General features: G+C 32.3%; 2 protein-coding genes across 2 annotated transcripts in view; both read right to left on the bottom strand.

The window, feature by feature from the left end:
* Positions 1–4885: 4885 nt before the first annotated feature.
* Positions 4886–6395, bottom strand: LOC126738884 (uncharacterized). Its single transcript, XM_050444356.1, has 2 exons — positions 5866–6395; positions 4886–5644 (listed from the first exon to the last, which is right to left on the bottom strand). Exons 1-2 carry the CDS (start codon positions 6203–6205, stop codon positions 5004–5006), a joined length of 981 nt encoding a protein of 326 aa, XP_050300313.1. The 5' UTR covers positions 6206–6395; the 3' UTR covers positions 4886–5003.
* A 9523-nt stretch (positions 6396–15918) lies between these two features.
* The window catches only part of LOC126738875 (ankyrin repeat and BTB/POZ domain-containing protein 2), a 137144-nt gene continuing 132476 nt past the window's right edge, over positions 15919–20586 (bottom strand). The window contains exon 20 of the mRNA XM_050444339.1: positions 15919–18992. Within this exon, the coding sequence (XP_050300296.1) occupies positions 18582–18992 (411 nt within the window). The 3' untranslated portion in view covers positions 15919–18581. The remainder of the gene's footprint in view (positions 18993–20586) is intronic.

The following is a 20586-nucleotide window of genomic DNA, read 5'->3' as shown; positions in this document are numbered from 1 at the left end:
CGCGTGGTTTACCGGTGCCTCCTCTAATTGCTTTATTATGTGCTTTAAGATTCTACGCAACAGGAAGTTTCCAGGTATGTAATTCTACATTTTAAAATATCTCGTTATTTACTATTATTAGCCTATACAATCTTCAAAAATTAACTGAAATAATTTTTACTTTTTAGTAAATTTGTGGTGATTTAAGATGTTTGTCGCAGCCAACAGTGTCCAGAAGAATAAAAAAAGTTTCCGTAGTTATAGCTCACCATGCTCGAAATCAAATTAATATGCCTATCACACTTGCAGAGGAGCAGTGAACTTATTAGGCATTTTACCGAATCTCTCGCTTTCCTGAAGTTATTGGATGCATTGATTGCACGCATATTCCTATAAAAAATCCCGGAGGACCATTTGCTGAATTATATCGGAACAGAAAACATACATTCAGCATAAATATACAAGCGGTTGCAGGCCCAAATTTAAAAATTATGGACCTTGTGGCTAGATGGCCAGGTCGAGAACACGATAGTATGATTTTTAATAATAGTGTTTTAAAAGCCAGATTTGAAGCTGGTCACTTACATGGATATCTATTGGGTGATAGTGGATATCCCTGTTTACCTTATCTTATGACTCCATTATTACATCCACAAAATTATGCTGAAAACCGATATAACACCAGCCAAATAAGAACTAGGAATATAGTGGAACGACTATTTGGAGTCTGGAAAAGACGATTTCCTTGTTTGGCGAAAGGTCTAGGTAATAAATTGGAAACGGTTTTTACAATAATTGTAGCTTGTGCGGTGTTACATAATAAAGCCATTGACGTAAACGATAATCTCGACGACATATTCATTCAGGACAATGAGAATATACAGGAGGATATACACGATGTAACGACGGACCGGCGGCGGCGACGTCCGTTCGCCAGCCGGCGGTTCTTCAGCGTTCGATTATGAAATACATATTTCGGCGATTCATGAAGTCCACCAAGAGAAGTCACATCCTAAATGAAATTTGCGGTAGCCTACTTTTGCTACTAGACGGTGGAATTCTACATCAAGATCTGTGTTTTCAGTGCATACACATAAGAAAAAATTAATAGATGTTTTTGATTTTATTCTAAACAGTGAGGATTTTAAAAATGACGACCAAAGTATCAGGGAGGCAAAGGGTTTCAAGTATATTTTAACAGACCATAAATTTTCTTTTTTGCTTAAAACATTTAAACTAGTTTGAGCAAACTGACGTGGTTTTCTCAATTTTTCAAAATAAATCTTCAGACATTAATTTTTCAAAAAATCGAATTAATATTTTGCAAAAGTTTAGAAATGATGAGCAGTATTTTAATAACATTTTTGAAAAACTTGATGTTAATGTTGAGCCGCCAGTAAAAAAACGAAAATCTAATTTTGACTTACCCGATTTGCGACAAAATTATAGACAAATCTATATTGAAATAATGGACACAATAACTGAACAAATTAAGGTTAGATTCGGCGATCTTAGTAAATTAAATTACTTTGATCTATTAATGTTCGAAAAATTTCCATCCTACTCCAAAGATTTTCCCCAAAAATTACTGGATAATTTAGTAAACCAGTATCCGTTTTTTGATCCCATTCAATTAAAAAATGAATTAGTTGTAACCTACAGTGACCCTCAGATCTTTCAGAGTTGTAAGTCTCCATCTGAATTATTAAGTTTTATGTTTGAAAATAATTTAAATGAGTGCATGCCAGAGCTGTGTAAATGTATTAACATTGCTGTGACTATATTCATAACATCGGCATCTGTAGAAAGAAATTTTTCAGCACTCAAAAGAATTAAAAGTTATAGCCGTAATTCCATGACCCAAATGCGACTAAGTAATATATCTCTTCTTTCAATCGAAAAAGAGTATATAAAAGAAATGACAAAAAATTACAAATTTTATGACGTATTTATAAAGTTATAGACTTCTTTGCTAATATGAAAAACCGAAGAATTCCCTTAATTTTCAAACCAAAGTAGAGTCCACAGAAAAAAAATTAAAAAAAAAACAACAAAAAAATAACTGATGTATAATGACTATAATGTATACATATATGTATGTATATTGTACATAATAAAGTATCATCTTATTCGCTTGGACATAAACATGTGTATTATATTTTCATTTTAGAGTTTTAAAACGTATTCCTACTAAGTATTTATTTGTGATATAAAGCAATAATAACCAAAGTTTTTTCCAAAGAAAATATGTTTTTCTTTTGTTCTATTACTTCTATTCAGCATATAAAACCATAACATGGTTTGGGCTAGAACAGAGTTTTTTATTTATAAAATATTTTTTGTACATAAATATGTATGTATGTATGTATGTATTTATATAATATATTATTTTAAAGCTTATTTATACTATTTACATTATAAGCTACTTAACCAAAGTTTTTAACAAGGAAAATATTTTTACGTTTTTGTTATATTTTGTATATAAAACCATTACATAGTTTTGCTAGAGTCGAGTTTTTTTTTTATTTATAGAATAATTTTGTAAATATGTAAATATTATTTTTTATAAACTTTTAGAGCATATTCTGCTATCTGCAATATAAGCAACTAACCAAAGTTTTTACCAAGGCCAATATTTTTACGTTTTGTTTTATTTTTGTATATAAAACCATTATATGGTTTCAGTTGATGATAGAATTCTTCTTTTTATTTATTATCCATTTTTTTCTAGTCCCATATAATGTATACCTTATTTTTGTTTATTTCATAAACCATATCCCTTCCTATTTCTGGCAAGACTTAACTCTCACCTCCGCGCTGGTTCTTGCTGGACAATAAAATATACTTTTAGGTCCAATATTATATATAACTATTTTTTTGAAATCTGCTGTATGTATGAAAAAGTATGAATTGTTGACTGAGAAGAGTTTATTATATTATTATATTATTATATTATTATTATATTATATTATCCCTTTCCAAAAACTCACGAGCCGCCACTGCCCACATATACTCAGGCCAAGACAGGTGCGGAAATAAATATTCTTGAAGTTATCACAGAATGATGCTATTACTTTATCAAAAACTATTTTGAAATGCATACATACGATTGTAGCACCTTAAAACTTTTAACTTCATGTTTTCATTTTAAGTTAAACATAAAATACTTCGCCTGGATCTTAACCATCATCCCAACTTGAAAATGAAAAATCAACAAAGTAACACTTGGGAATGCTATATCCGCGAACTTTTCGACACCCTGGCATTTTATTTCGTTCCTATGTTGTTTTTGACATTATGTGTGAGACTTTAAAAGTGTCTTTAAGCTTTTGTAGCCAGTCTTATGGATCTTTTTCCAAGAAATTTTGGGCGCCTTCCATGACATATTTGGCCTGAGGCCAAAGGACAGATGCCAGTTTTGAGAGCAACATAGTTGTGTTAGCATGTGTTTTAGTTGATTTTAAACTACAGGATGACTAAAATTAACGAAGTAGCTATACACAATGTTGCGCCAACTGACTTGTGAAAAGGAGAAATATTATTACTATGCTGATTAAAAAACGTAATTTGCTCATAAATTATGTCAAATGAGGTGATAGTTCAGACTTAGAAAGTAATAATTGTTTTCGCCTTATAAAGCAAAAGTAACTTTCCTTATTGTTAGCGGACAACTAAAAAATAAAAATAATTTGAAATTTTCCATCCATTTTCATTGGATCATTGGATGAGACAACAAAAAGTGATATTAAAGATAAAAAAAAAATAATTTATCAGTTATGTCAACTTAATGACAAATAATAGTTTTAATTCGATTAACTAGTAAGGAATTTGGATTCACTGGTTAGGGATTTATCGCAATGTGTATGTTATAAAAAAAGATTATTCTTTGCAGTCGAAGGGCATAGTGAGCATTACAAAAGAGATTTTAGAACGCAGTAAATCACTCTTAGGAAAAAACTATAAATTATTCATTTCAAGTGGCTTTATAGGATAAGAGGATTTATCCTTCTCTAGGGGCCAGTTGATAAAAGTGCTGTTTTATGGCTTTTTTCGTTTGATGGCATATATGAAAAATAAGTATCCTGTTAAACTACAAAGATTACACTAGTCTACATTTTGTTATTAATAATGTATTTCTTAATATTTAACTACATAAAAACGACTGTTAAAGTCGAAATTATACCCATTTGTAGTTACGTCATCCAGGTGAGAAAAAACGTATGGCATAGATATTTTTGCCAATCAATATTAGGTTAGAAACTTTACCATCGCCTTTAGAAATTAATAGTCTGCTATGTATTTTTATACGTTCAGAAATTAACAAATGATTTATTTTAGCAGCATATTATTATATTTCTATATTCGTGTATATACTTTCATTCCCAAAAAATGTAAAAAAGTCTTGCAGTATTTATTGTATTATTAACAAACTTAACACTTAACAAATATTATTATAATTAATCATAAATAATGGGACATAAACAACAAGTCCGAAACGGAATTGCAGTTCAAATTGAGAATGTGATAGAGCGAGCCGCAGATGCAACAAAATTGAGCACAACAACGATCGCAAATATAAAGAAGAATGAGATAAAATCAGATCAGGATTACGCTGCTCATATATTTTTCAAGCAAAAGACCGCAAAAACCAAATCTACAACTTATTTGAAAAGTAGAATTTGGCACGAGCAGTAGACGTAACAAAACCGAGCTTACAAAAATTGTGAATAATGGTATGAAATTATTTTAACTCACTGGGAAAAATTTTAATACTGACAATTTAATTTACTTGTTCATGAAAAAAAATGCTGCTTGAAGAAATATGTTAACACATTAAAATGAAAATACCATTCCAAAAAATAAAACATACAAACTCAAAAAAACACGCCATATTGCACTTAACGACGATATTAAAATAAAATTTGCTAGAACAAAAAAAGCTTAATCAATCTCGTCAGTATTGTCAGAGTCAGAACTGAAATCAGAGATATTGTCTTCGTCACCGTCGTCTTCGTCAGTTGTAATCACAAGTGGCAGAATGTCATAGGCCTCACTTGTATTGCCTCCCAAGCCTTTTCAATTACCTTTTCTGTATGAAAAACATATTTTTGCCAATGATCTATAGAAATTACGCTTATTACCCTTTCCCATCTAGTCAGAACTTCTGAAGGTGACTCATTAAAATTGGAAATATAATGATCATATTTTCGTTTACATTCCGACCATACCATTTCAATTACATTAAACCTGCAATGATATGGTGGCAGTCGCAAAATTTCGTGTCCTAAAGGCTTAACATATTCATCAAGGAAGTACTTTTTTTCACTAGGACAGTTTCTGCGTGCAATACTCCATATTTTATCGTTCATGGCTTTTTCTGGAAAGCCAATATTATTTTTCTTCAACCATTCGGTCAGTCTCTGCTTTGTCCAAGATTTTCTCGGGATTTTTTCTAATAAACCAGAATGGTAACTTGCATTGTCCATGATTATAAATGACTTTGGGGGAAGATTTGGAACCAACTGAGTTTTAAACCAGTTTTCGAAGTTTTTCCTGTTCATATTGTCATGATAATCTCCGGTCTTTAATCCACTCTTGAATATTAAATTTGCACCCTTGATGAAGCCATCTTTGGTTCCGGCGTGGACCACGATATAACGATGACCTTAAAAATAAAAGATAATTTAATTCTCTTCTTTTAGAAATCATTCTTCCAGAACATAAATTTAATATAATTAATAAGTAATGTTCCATGCACATACGAGTAGTATATGGAGTTAAATTCCCTCATATTGTCTTAGAGAGAAATTATATGAAACTATGAAACATACATTATATGCTTTTATTCAAAAAAAAAATCTAAAAAGATAACCAGATAATTTTTACCTTCACAGTTTTTCCTTGAATCCGTGTGCTTGGTGTCATCTTGCCAGCTACTACGAAATGATCCCTTGCTAAAAATCCACGTCTCGTCAATGAAAACTGGAGTAAAACCTTCCGGACCTACATTTCTATTTTTGATATACTCCCTTAAAAAATTGATTCTTTTATGAACAATATTTGGCAAGTCCATCAAATATTTTCTGTTATTTGATTTTTTCCACTTGAAGCCTATACTATTGATCCATCTTCTTAAGGAGTCAATGGAAAACTCAAAATATTCAATTTCTCCCCTGAACTTTTCTCTTATTTTTGCCAATATTACATATTCTTTTCTGGCGTACATAGAATAAATTATGTCCCGAATTCTATGTTTCAAATATGTCGTAATTTTGGTTTTTGCTGTCTTTTGCTCGGAAGATATACGGGCTGCGTAATCCTGATCTGATTTTATCCCATTCTTCTTTATATTTGCGATCGTTGTTGTGCTCAATTTTGTTACATCTGCGGCTCGCTGTATCACATTCTCAATTTGAAGTGCAATTCCGTTTCATACTTGTTCCTTTTCCAGGTGAAAAAAAGCCAACATTTTTAAAATCATCAGCTGCGATTGTTCATTATACCTATTATATTTTTTTAGGCATTATCTAACACTTTTCGAAATAACTTTCAAGAACAAGTTGACAAACCAATATTTTTGATTGACAATGACGGATATTTCACATAACCTAGTATATAAAAGATGAATAATCATCAGACACCAATTTTTTTCAAAAGATTGTTGTCGCCGCTGTTTGGAATATGCTAACTAAAGATAAACAAAAATGACGTCATTACAAATGGGTATAATTTCGACTTTACTGTGTAATGTTATACCTGTAAACCGTCCTTTAGTTTTATACATTAATGTACAGGTAGCTTAAGCTGGAGCAAATGACATCTGCCACGTCAATCTCTTGTCTTTAGGTCATACGAATCTCATTGAATTTTAAAGAAGATTAACATGTGCTAGGATTTTAAGATTTTATTTTGGTGCTTCCTACTACGTTTGTAGTGCACAAGGTTTTAAATAAATATGTTTTTAGTATGAAATATCTTTTAATCAAAAAATAAAACAGTTACAACTTTAAATTAAATATCTTAAGTCAAAGAACAAATTAATTCAAAATATTATTATACCCATCCGAAATGAGTTCAGATCGGATGGCAACTACCTCAGCTTCATCAGCCTATTGGATTTTAACAAAAAATAAATTTCCAATAGAAAAAAAAAGGATGCTATAATAACGTTCAAAAACTGCAATTTTTGTTGATTTCTTGTGAGCCCTGGAGAAAATTAGTAGCCTTAGTTATTCTACTGATGGTATAATGTGCAATTTGTTTCTATTGTAATTTTGCTCAACAAATCATCAAGTCAAAGAGACGATCGGACACGCGATAAAAGACGAATGGTGGTACTTTGATACTATTATATCTAAAGCAAACAGAATGTTGGGCTTCGAAAGAAGATCATATGGGGATTTCAATAGCATTTTTGTGTTTAAATCTTTGTTTATGTCTCCGGGCAGATCCAATTTTGAATGTGATAATGTAACTATTAAATAAATATTAATAGGATTGAAAATACTAAGCACAAATTTGTCAAATTCATCAGATTTATTTCTTCAAGATCAGGTACACTTCTTTCTACAGATCAGACTAAGATATATCTATCACTAAATCCTTGGTCAAGTAGACGAAAGTATTATTATGTATGTTTTGCTTTTAAGTATTATTATGTATGTTTTGCTCGCAATTCGGAATCATTTACTTCTCTATGTTCTTTTTTGCCGAACAACATATTGTTTACAGAATCCAATCAACAGAATATCTGCAACAGATTTTGTTTTCTCCATCTTTCTTCAATTTGTCCAAGAAACCACTTATAATAAAAAGTAAAGAGGCATAAGAGGCAGTTGATGGAATAAAAAAGGAGAAATCAAATACATAAAACTAAAACAGGGCACTAGATGTGCGAGAAGGCATGCAATTAGAGGGAATTAAACAAAAGAAAAAAAAACATATGTAAGATAAAGTTATATTGAATCACTTTGGAAGTGTAGACTACCAATCGGAACAAGAAGAGGACAAACAAAAAAAAAAGAAGAGAACAACTTTCAATGATACTTCTTTAATATCTAATTTATTACATTCGTTCTTGTGGTCCACTGCCGAAGATTTATAGGGCAGTTCATCGATAGTGTTGTCATCCAATGTTGCAATTTTGCTTCGAACTAGATCTTGTCTTCTACCAATGAGGAAATCCACTTTTCTAGTAAAGAAATTTTTTCAGAATTTCTTCTTGTAACTTCTTCTTATTTTCTAAAATTTTTTTTTCCGACCTGGCATAATTCTCTCTTAGTATGACACAGTTTTCTTTCAGTTTTAAAATATTTTCCTGCAATTTAGCATCCATCAAACTACCTTAAAGTATAATATTCATTATTATCATCATTATAATTGAAGAGTGGGAATTCAAAAGGGTCTAAGTGCCACTGCCGGCAAATTTCAGGTAACACACGCCAAGAAAGTACTCAAAGTGTTAGAAAAGAAAGAAAAAGGTGCAGAATTAGTGGTTTACAACGTTCAAATTATAAAAGTGTTATTGTGCCGCCAAAAAATCCCCCTGATCTTGAGGTAAGCAATTCTAACCTTAAAACAAGCTCCAAAATATGACTTTACTTTTTTGTTACAGGTAACATGTTCTTGTAAATATGCCTGCAAATCTTTAACATTCGAGCAAAGAAACGCACTGTTTCGTCAATATTATGAAGCTGGTAATTTCGATAAGCAGGCTACGTTTCTTTTGGGACTGATTCAAGCTATAAAACGTAGGTCGCAGGAGACACGGCATATATAATATGCCAGAACAAAGTCGTTGCCAAAGTACGATTACTTATACTGTTCCTAATGGTAGTGGACAACATGTTCAGGTTTGTCGAGAAACTTTCTCTGACATATTTGCACTGAGTCATAAAAGAGTGCAAGTACTTGTCGAAAAAAAGAAAATGGGACATACTACATACACAGATCAACGTGGTAAGGGAACGAAAATTAGAAAGTATTTCCCAGAATTTCGTCAGCATGTCAGGGATTATATTCAGAGCTCTCCTCGCGAGGAAAATCACTACAGCCGGAATAAGTCAATTAAAGAATTTCTAAGTCCAGATTTAAATCTAAATCGTATGTTTTTGGCGTACAATGCAAAATATCCACAATCAACCGTTACCTATAAGTATTACTCAATGGTATTTAAGAAGAATTTTCCAAATCTTAGATTCGGAAGGCCTAGGTCAGATACATGTTTGAAGTGTGATCTTTATCAAAAGAAGATTAAATCAATTTTATTGTCCGATCCAGGAAGAAAAGATGTTACGCAAAAACTGGAATTGCATCATCGTAAAGCGGAAAATGCAAGAGTCACAATGAACACCGACATTGCTAAATCACAAACAATAGAAAGTGATGACAATACTATTTCGATTGATTTAGAACAAGTGCTTTTTATTCCGACACTAACACATTCTCACATGTTTTACAGTCGGCAGTTGTCCTGTTTTAACCTCGGAATTCATTTGTCAGATACAGATGATGCATTTTTGTGCCTCTGGGATGAGTCACTTACTGAGAGAGGTGGAAATGAAATAGCGTCTGGTCTGCTAAAAGTAATTTTGCACTCAAATTTTCCTAAAAGAAAAAATTTGGTCATATAGAGTGACAATTGCATAGGACAAAACAAGCAGAAGATTATTTTAATGTTGATGATTTACCTAGTTTCTAAGGGTATCTACGAAAAGGTTGAGCAAAAATTTCTGATAAGTGGCCATTCATATCTCACTTGTGATAAAGATTTTGCACAAATAGAAAAGAGAAAACGCGTTGTAAAAAACTACACTCTCGAAAATATAGAAAAGATGATAAGAGAGGCACGCCACCAAAGACCTTTTAATGTACTACGTATGGAAAAAAACGATTTTAAAGATTTTTAAAGCAAGGCAGGCGAATATCTAAATACGACTAAACTACAAATTTCACAAACAGCCTGGATTAAAATTGAACAGGGGCAAGAAACGTTGGTTAAAGCCAAAAAGACCTCTCAGCTCGAGGAATGGACCACTTGTAATGTTCTAAAGAAGGGAAAAAGGTCGACTGAAATTCCAGTAGCATTGGTTCCAGACCTCGTCTGCAGAAACCGTATTTCAGCCGAGAAGCTGAAAAACTTAAAAGATATGATGGACTATATTCCTGTTAAATATGTTCAGTTTTTTGATAAAATCATAGAAAAAACGCAACCGAATTAAAAGGCTCCTTTGGAGATAGACCCTTTTGACAGTGTATTATAGTTGGACTTAGGACCTTCTAGTAAATTTTGTGTTATGATTAGTTTTTCTCAATGATAGTTTTTGTTTTGTGTATAACAATATCACATTTATTGATTCTTGTTTAATTTGCCTAATAAAATTATTTCAATACAAATTCAAAGTTTTTTAATGTTATATATATTTTTTTATCAATACCTTAGTTTCATTTTTTTGGCACTTAGACCCTTTTGAATTTCCACTCTTCAATTATTGTTGTTGTCATTCACTCATAAATTGCCATTTTCATCTACAAATAAAAAGTTTCTAGTTCATCTTATCCGTTAGGTTTAAACTCTGACTTAATTCTGCTTTAATTATTAAACTGCATGTTTAGTTTAGTATGTATAGTAATTAGTTTGTTGTGCTCATTCATATTAAACTAAACCTTCAATCACCTAAAGTCCGCCATTGCAAATGCAAAACATTTTCCAACAAACAAATTGCCATAGAAGTTTCCAAAAGTTTATTTTACAGGGTATTTTAAATATTCCTGTAAGCTCTGATGGGCATCACGTAATGAGGATTTTTAACTAATATTACCATTGCTAATGAGTATTTTTTTTTTAATAAAAAGTAAAGCCGGTAATTGGGGCAACCTGAGATATGTAAATATTATTTAAATTCTGGCTTAAGCTGTTGACCTATTTAATATTTGGGTTAGGTAAATGTTTGGAGTAGATTTGAGATTTCTATTTCTTTCATTTTTATTAAACTGTTGTTTTTTCTAATTAAGTTTTTTAAGCAAAAACTTAATATTCTTAAAAAAAATTACTCGCTATTTTAGAGAAGCCAGAGATTTCAAGAGGAAATTTAAATTCGAAATAACGATGATAAGTTGAAATTCTGTTAAAAAAAATCCTTTCTAGAAAACTAAATTGTCGGATTTTACCTCCTATTAGAAGTATACCTCCCCGATATTTGCAAAAGTTTGCTTGTAATTTCTTTTATCCATAAAATTAAACCTGAAAGAAAACTAAGAACAGAAACGGAAATTTACGGTGTTCCCGGAATTATTAAAACTTTTTTTTTCGTTAAAAAATGGCATTAAAAATTTTTCAATAATTAACTTTTTCTTAGAATTTAATAATTGATTCTATTCTTGTTTTGTTTATTACGCTTTTTTATAAAGCTACCCATTTAAATTTAAGTCCCAGGATGCTTATTTTTTACAATTTTTTCTTTAAAGTGGTAAAGTTCTTTTTATTGTCTCCAATATAAGCACGTTAATTTTTTTTGCTAGACATCGACAGATTTGATTTTGAATACATTTTTACGGCTATATAATAGTACTATAATAAAAATAATAATTATATATTTCTTGGCAAAAAGAACAAATATTACAAAAAAATAATTGAACAAAAAGAGTTTTGAATGTAGTTTGATAAATCGAAAGAAGCTTCTCCGGGGGATTGTATATGTATTTTTTAATGATTTGTTATTTATTATTTTTAAAGGCGCTTTTTTCATTTCCAATAAGATAATTGGGACTAAAATAACATTACAAATTTAACATATTAATTTTCTAAATAAAATTGTTATTTTCCATTAGGGTATCTGAGCAATAAAGACAATATCCAAGATGCCCGACGTGAGTAGTTGTTGTAAATGTCGTCGTGGGTTTTCATCAAACTCTAGTTCAGTTGAGTGTAGTTTGTGTAATTCTTGGTTCCATAGGGGCTGTACGGGCCTTTCGGTTTCCAGTTTTAATAAAGTTGTCGCACAAGCTAGGAAGACTGGTTCACACAATTGGTGTTGTGAAAAATGTGCCGCCGTTAAAGTCCTGCGATCGCCAACAGCGATTTCGTTACAGCCCGTAAACGTGTTTCGCAGCAGTATGCTTCGAAACTGTTTGGATCAATTCGCTGAAACAGCTGACGACTTTTCAAGGTTAGGAGAGAAAATTCAAGATCGTCTAGTAAACAAACAGAATATTGAGATGTCGGATGTTGTTTTGATCATACTAAGTATTTTTAATGCTATTAACGATCAGAACACTAAGTTGACATGTCTGTTGGATGAAATTAGGGCTATTAAGCCAGGCGACCTTGGCTCAGTGGTATCTGAGCTTAGATCTGAGGTCCAAGACCTTAAGTATGAGTTGGATCAATTAAAATCTCAGGGGGTAAGTAAGACTAACATGGCTGCTAAGCAGACCCCTGCAGAGCTGTACGAGGAAATGCACCAGCTAAAGCCCAAAAGAGCTTCCAGATCCAAGAATGTTATTTTTTACGATGTCCCTGAGAGTAATGCCGAAGAATCTAAAGTTCGTTTAGGACGTTTAGATCACAAGAAGTATGTAACTGAGTGCTTTCTAAGACTAAATATTACCTGTCCAAGTTTTAAAGCCTATCGTCTAGGCAAATTGAACAAAGACAAATTGACACCTTTAAGAGTAATTTTCCCTAATAGTGAGCTGGCATCCTCTGTTTTAAAAAATCGTAAATCACTTGATAATTTTCAAATAAAAATAAAAATAAAAGCTGACCTAACACCTATTCAACGTAAGCAAGTAAAAAATGCTTATGCAGAATTTACTTTGCGCTCACGTACAGAACAGAACTTATGCATACAATATTTTAATGGCATTCCTAAAGTGGTCCAACAAAAGAGGAATAATGTTATTAAGCAAACTCCAAAAAACTAAATGTATACTTTCATAATGCGGGTGGTTTGCGAACTAAAATAGCTGATCTGCGAAATGCTGTCAACAGTCGCATATATGATGTTGTAGTTTTGGTGGAGTCTTGGTTTAATGAATATTTTCTCGACTCGGAGTTAGAGTCCACTAACTTCAATATTTTCGTCAGAATCGAAGTTACACAAATACGGGGAGGTAAAGGGGTGGTGGCACTTTGATTGCTGTTCGTAAATGTTTTAAAGCCAGGTTATTACAGACCAGTGGAACACATTCAACCCTAGAACACATCTTTGTGCTTGTATCATGCAGTGACAAGAATATCATTTTTGGTGCTGTCTACATCTCTCCTGCTTCTTTATCAATTTATGAGGAATTTGCCTCTACATCCATGGATCTTGTGAGTGTTCATACTAGTTGTGATATTCTATTGTGTGGTGAATTTAATCTGCCACATGCGGTATGGAAGAACTCTGTGAACGGACTGCATGTTGAGACGGCTGAGTCTATAACATCTGCAAATGTGCTATGTAGTTGTTGTAACTTAATCTTAAGCAGGTGATTGGCTTGCCAAATTTGTTTGGTACATTTCTTGATCTGTTTTTCTCAAGTTTATCAAATGTTGAAGTCATATATGCCACTGAAAATTTATCACCGTCATCAAACCATCACGCTTATGAAATAAGTATTCCTATTAATTGTGATTTTAGTCTTAAGTATGATGTTTATTATTATGATTTTGTAAACTGTGATTTTGTTGCCATTAATAATTACCTTGCTTGCATGAATTGGGATACTGCTTTTAATCAGAAGGATATTAATAAATGCATTGATATTTTTTACAATGCTCTCTATTTTGCTATTGAGGTGTTTGTTCCAATTAAACATTTTAAATCATCTAATTTTTTCACTTGGTTTAGTAGAAAATTACAGAATCTTGTTATTCAAAAAAAGATTGCTCACACAAAATTCAAAAATAGCAAGGAACCCATAGATTATGTTAATTTTTCAAATTTAAGGAATAAATGTAAAACTCTTCGTGATGAATGTTTTAGGTCATATATTGAAAGATTAAATACTGAAATTTCTCATGACCCTTCTTCATTTTGGAAACAGATCAATAGATTACGTAGGTCTGATTCATACCCCAATAACATGCATATGGAAGCCGAGGTTGCTGGTAATGGTCAATATATTGTAAACCTATTTGCTAGGTATTTTGAAACTACATACATGCAACCTGTCCGCAAGGCTCCTGACTATAAATTTGATTACAGTCTGGATTTAAATCGCATCTCTTTTTCTTTATTGGTTATATTTGATGAAATCTTACGCCTTCCTAACAAACATTCTTTTGGCCCTGATGGTATCCCATCTGTTTTTCTTAAAAACTGTGTGTGCACTCTGAGTAAACCTCTGCATCACCTTTTCAATCTTTGCTTGACATCAGGCAAATTTCCTGATTATTGAAAGGTAAGCTTTTTAACACCAATTCATAAAAATGTCGATAGAACTGATATTTGTAACTATAGAGGTGTATATATATATATATAGTTTGTAGTTCCTAAGCTGTTTGACAGGTTGTTTTCTGTGCGTGTGTTTTCTGTGATCATCAGCATGGTCTTTGTCAGGGTAGATCTACGGTGACTAACCTGTTGACTTACCAATATGATTTATTTAGTGCTTTTGAGAGGTCTGTACAGGTCGATAGTGTGTACACATACTTCTCGAAGACCTTGATAGGGTTGGTTATGAACATCTGGTTCAGAAGTTTGGGGCTATGGGCCTTGGACTTTAGTCGAATTTTGTCACAGTTTTTTTACTGGTCGCACACAGTTGGTCAATATAAGTAATTATATTTCTAATGGTATTGAAGTATCTTCAGGCGTGCCTCAAGGTTCGCATATTGGACCGGTCTTTTTTAACTTGTTTCCTTAGAGATTTGAGTGATGTAATTGTTCATTAAAAACATCTTGCTTTTGCTGATGATTTTAAACTGTATAAAGCCATTGAGTCATATCTTGATGCTGAGCTACTTCAATTGGATTTAAATAGTGTTACTGAGTGGTGTAATAGCAATAGTCTGGAACTAAATGTAAAGAAGTGTATATGTATTTCGTTTGGTCATTCTAATAAAATTATTAATTATAAATACACAATCAACAATAACGAACTCAAGTCAGTTGATACAGTTAAAGATTTAGGTGTTCTTTTTGATACCAAGCTAACTTTTTTGCCGCACATTTTGGATATTATTAACAGGAGTATGCGTAGTCTTGGTTTTATCACTAGAAATAGTGTATATCTTTCACCTTATTGTTTCAAATTACTTTATTACTTTTTGGTACGTTCCGTGCTTGAGTATGCGTCTGTAATTTGGTCCCCTTATTATGGTTCTTCATATTGAACGCCTTGAGGCTGTTTAAAGAAGATTCTTAAGATCCCTTGCAAATAGAGCTGAAGTTAATATTTTTCGTAATTATTACATCGACTATATTGCTATCAGTGTCCAATTTAATATCCCTAATCTTGAAGTCAGACGGCATTATTCTGATGGTTTAACGTTTTATAAGATCTTAAATGGTTTATATAATTGTCCTACCATCTTGGAAGCAATTCCTTTTAACACCTGTCAAAGAAGGATCAACTCTTCTATGTTTCGTTTACCCTTTCATTCGGCCAACTATGGGTTTTTTTCTCCACTGACTAGGACCTTGCGTTTCTTTAATGAAAATAGTTTGGATCCATTTTTCGGCAGCTTACGGTCATTCAAATCAAAAATAAATAATCTTACACTTTAACCTACGTTCCTTGGATAGTGTTAAGTTTTTAGCCCTGTTGATGATTGTTTTTTCAGAGGTTTTATCTTGGTATATTTTTTTTTTTGTAATTCTAGTATTGTATTTATATTATTATATTGTCTAGTATTTTGTATTATCTATTTTGTTTTTGTAAACTGGCTCTGCCGTATATTGAAATAAATAAATAAATAAATAAATAAAATCATTTTGTATTTTAAACAAGATTTTATTCAAGCTAAAAACATCACTACATTTACTACATAATACATTTAGCTCTGTTATAAATACAAGTCCATTTAAAATAAATAAATCCTATAGATAACATAAATAACAGTAATGAAACCAATATATTTGGGCCCGAATACATCAGCAATTAAAATCAAATTCCGATAATAGAAAATTACCTTGTATATAAAATAGATTTTCCTATTAAGATCCTAATGATATGTTTTAAAGCTATATGAGCAGTAGTAATTGAAAAATGTATTTTTCATCACAGGCGCAGTGAAAACTTGACTTTCTATGCTTCTTAAAAAAAAACTATAATTTCATTTTAAAATTCGTTTTTTCTTTAATAAAACCCAATACTCAAAGTCATCCTCTTTTTGACGTCACAAATATGACAAAGTGTGTAAAGAATCAATTCAAGTATAATGACACATTACTGTGACAAAGGCGTCTACTGTGAAATGTCAAGTTACAAAAATCTGATCATCTGTCAACAATGCCACTATTGTCATTTTTGACATATAGAACTGGAGTGGATTTTGACAGATACATAAAGTGATCATTCACTGGGAAATTCAACTTCCATCTAAAAATATCTTTCGTTTATGCATATTTCAAGAGAAAATTAAATGATTTTTCAAATTTAATTAAATTCATGGCGGCACACATGGCGGTTATTTATTAATAATATGTGTTACAATTTTTAAAAGTCGATTTTCAAAGAAACTGAAGCAAAACCATCCTATCTCGGTCCTCTTTCGGACGTCATAGATTCTAAAGTCAAAAATCAGACAGATCGCCTACTTATAAGAGCTGTTCAGACTGTCATCTTTGAACTAATTATTATCAAGTATTAATGTAAATACTTGAGTTAAATTATAAGAAACTCCCTGTGAAAATGCTTGAACACATAGTTATATGACGTCATTTAACAATAAGAGGTCAATCCTGATATATTTGGCTTAGGGAAGTAACAAATTTTAACAGAGAAATCAACTTATTCTACCTTAGTTGTCTTTGGGATGTCATAGGTTCAAGCGTTAAATAAATAGGACACATTACACAAGGTTACTTAGAAAAGTCAATTGTGTAAATAAATGCGATGTAAACGGCGACAATGTCAATCTTGTCAGTCATATTTGACAGCCGTTGTGCTGATCTTCAACTCATCAAGAATAATGAAAGTTGAACTGACAGATGACATGTGCTCTTACTGTGCCGAGTCAACGTACAAAAAGCTGATCAGTTGTCAATTATGTCAGTTTTCATATCAATTTGTTTAGATATTGACAGAAAGGAATCATAATTATACAGAAAATTCAATCAATAATACAAGTCTTAAATTTAAGTCATCACAGTTGGTAATTGATAAATTTAGGTATTTAGTTAAAATAGGAACAGTTAAAAGAGCAGTCAGAATCTCTCAAAGCCTTGAAGAGTATTGTTACGCATTTATAGATAAGAAAAGTCCTTTAGGCTGTAAAAAACGAGAGATTACTTTCACAGGTGCATTAACTGTAAAAAGTCCACGTGAAAAAAATGTAATCAGCTGTCAACAGTGTCAACACTCTATACTAGTACTGGGATTTTAAAATCACGATTCGACACGATTACTCGATATGACTGATTCTAAATAAAATTTTTAATAGTGAGTGTTTTCCGGATTGTCTAGTTTTTATTTATTTATACGATTTGTCTTGGGTATATCGTATGCACCAAAAGATATAGCTTCTTCCTTATTTATTACGTGCATAATGTGTTAGCATGCTTTTTTAAACGTATTTGTTTTATTGATTGAATAGTCATACCAGGTTTTCATTTATATATCACGAAGCTTTCTTAAACACAACAACTAATATATTTAATTCGATCCTATTTTCCACAACCTTCTGTTAATAATAGAGGTAGAGGAAGTAGAGTTACCATTGAATGGGCAGTTTTAGTATGTCAAGATTTTATGCCACAGATTGTTATCAGAGAAGCATTGGACAATATTTTAAATTTGGTATTAGCGAAACTACTGAAAGTCGTTAAGTCAAAAATCAAAAATAACAAATATATACCAAGAAACCTAAATAAAATCGAATAAAACGAGTTTAGCCGACGATTGAAATTTAAAATCACCCTTTTCGTCACGACTGAGTCGCGGTCGAATTCGAAGTCGTCATCGTATCGAGATCGAGTCGTGATTTTAGATTCCCAGCCCAGACTATTGAAAAGTGATCTACTATGAATATATGGCATTGATAGGTGCTTTTACTGTTGGGAGCCAACTTAAATCAATCAAGTGTTAAAAATGTCATCTTTGACAGATGTACATATTACGCCCTACTGTCCTATGCCCTGAAGAAAATAATCACTATAGATTTCTCGTTTAGTCAGAGCTTTACTATTAAAATACATAACATCATATTAAAAGATTATTGGGAAATATGTTGAAGAACTTGAAAACACATTGACAGATGGCTTTGATACATTACTCTAAACTGCTACGAGTGAACTTTAGAAAGTTTAGCATCAAAAGAATTGTCTAAGTCGAAGTGATTTCCATCTAGAAAAACCTTAGTTTAATCATTCTGTAGGAGTAAATGGTGCAAATTTGCAGTTCGCCTGTAATGAAAAATATTGTATACATTTTGCCAAACAGTCATTTTCATTTTACGTTTTTGCCATAGCCCCGCCCTGTAAAATCTTACAAATTCCCTGATTTTTCTTCGCTTTGATCCGGTTCTGAAGCGTGAGTAATAGGCCAGCCAAGACGTCGTGATTCGGTAACTTTTTCGCAAACAATAACCTCTTGACGCTATCGTCATACGTTAATAGTGCGACCATATTCTGTAACAAAAATCCCTGGCAGTACTCCAGGAGTTGCATGGCGTTGTAGACTTTGGCGTGTATATACATTGACACGACGTTGTCCAGGGCCACCATGGCAGCACATCTACACTCACAATATCTGAGCAGACCGTCTAGTTGGAAAAAGTTCGCTGCTGCCATGAGCTCAAGGATGTCTTCGGAAGCTGGTTCCAGAGTTTGACAGCCGCCTTGGTAGAGAAACTGCATTACGATCTGGAATAAAGAAATTTTTTTATAAGAACTGAAAATATAGTTTCAGAAGATGTTTCACAATGAAAAGAGGTGAAGGATCAGTAGCCAAGGAACTATTGGAAACCTATTTGTATCTTATTTATTTAAAGAACTCCATACAGGAAGGAAGATTTATATGTAAATGCGCGAAATGTAACGATTAATGGTTAACTTCTGAAAAACTAAAGATATAGCAGGTTTCTAGGTTTTTACAGTTTTTGCACGTGAGGCCTAGATCGAGACAGACTGCGCTCAATAGAGCTCACGGTTCAATTCTTCCTAAGTGATGATATTAAAAATTGGAATAAGAAACCTTATAGTAAGATTAATCAACACTCCATCTCCTGATGCTATCCTGGCCTCCTAAATAAACAATTTTCCAACCCACCAAAACCTGGTGCAGTTTGCGGATGCCACTACCTCCAGAAAATACTAAATTGCACTAAATGCCGCCTTGTTTTACCTTCTCATACTTGAGATATGAATTAACAGGAAGACGAAGATTGAGTTCTCTAGGAAGAAATCCGAACTCTTGCCACTTTTTAAATCGAGAGACCTTGGTAGGCCAAGTCATTTTTATCATTTTCCACCAAAAACTCTCGGAATTCAAGTTGGAAAGTGTATTTTTACTTCCATTCTCACGCTTGCAGCAAAATATTTGTTACAATCAGCATCTTGTGGTGTTGAAGAACCTGCGTCTTATCCCGAACCAATCCTGACTAACGTCTCTTCCACCAGAGCCTGCCAGGATGGGGACAAAGTTAAAGTGATTCCAATAGAAATTGCAATAAGCCTTATAGTAAGATCAATCAATACTCAATTGAAGTTCAGTTCAGAGATCTATTAGAATCTTTGATGTGCTGCGAATAGTCCGTGTGCCGGTTTTGCGTGTATTGTCACATGGCATGCATCTTTAAATCGCAAAATTTTATGTGGAAATTTTAGGTGTAAAAAATTAAATAAATAAATGTTTAAAGCATTTTTTAAAGAATTAATATATTTGATTTGTAAAAATTTGACTACATACGCCCACGTACTATTTTGTTAGACGTCTCACCTCAGTGACAGCCACTCAAGCGTGAAAAGTTGCACAGGTCCGGCCTTAAAATTTATTTGTATTTAAAATTTAAAGACATTAAACAAATTTGTTTGGCGTCTGTACTTAAACAATAATTTAATAAAAAAACACACTTCCTCAGAGTAAAAACTGCAAAAAATTTAAACGAATACAGGTTAAATTATAAATTCCCCACTTTCCTAAAGTTGTAAAAAGCAAAACCCATCAAATAATAATAACCTTACATGACCCCCCTCCCAACTATTAAAGGCGATAGACCCATCCTTAAAGGTACACTCAAAACACTACGAAAGTAATACAAAAACAGCCCAAAAATTTATCTAGGTACGGCCCCGTAATTCTCAAAATCAGTGGGATAGAGAGAGATACGCAATCATTTGCACAGCCTAAAGTACCAATCGCCAGAACGCAGATATTTTATCTTTGTTTAATAAACTGGCTAAAAAAAGGTGACAAGTCTGGGAGTGTTTAAAATGTTTTACAAAATGCTTGGATTTT

This window comes from Anthonomus grandis, chromosome 7, assembly GCF_022605725.1.
Source record: "Anthonomus grandis grandis chromosome 7, icAntGran1.3, whole genome shotgun sequence".
Classification (NCBI taxonomy): Eukaryota; Metazoa; Arthropoda; class Insecta; order Coleoptera; family Curculionidae; genus Anthonomus; species Anthonomus grandis.
The sequence above is the reverse complement of the archived record's forward strand: the minus strand, read 5'-3'. Positions and strand labels throughout refer to the sequence as shown.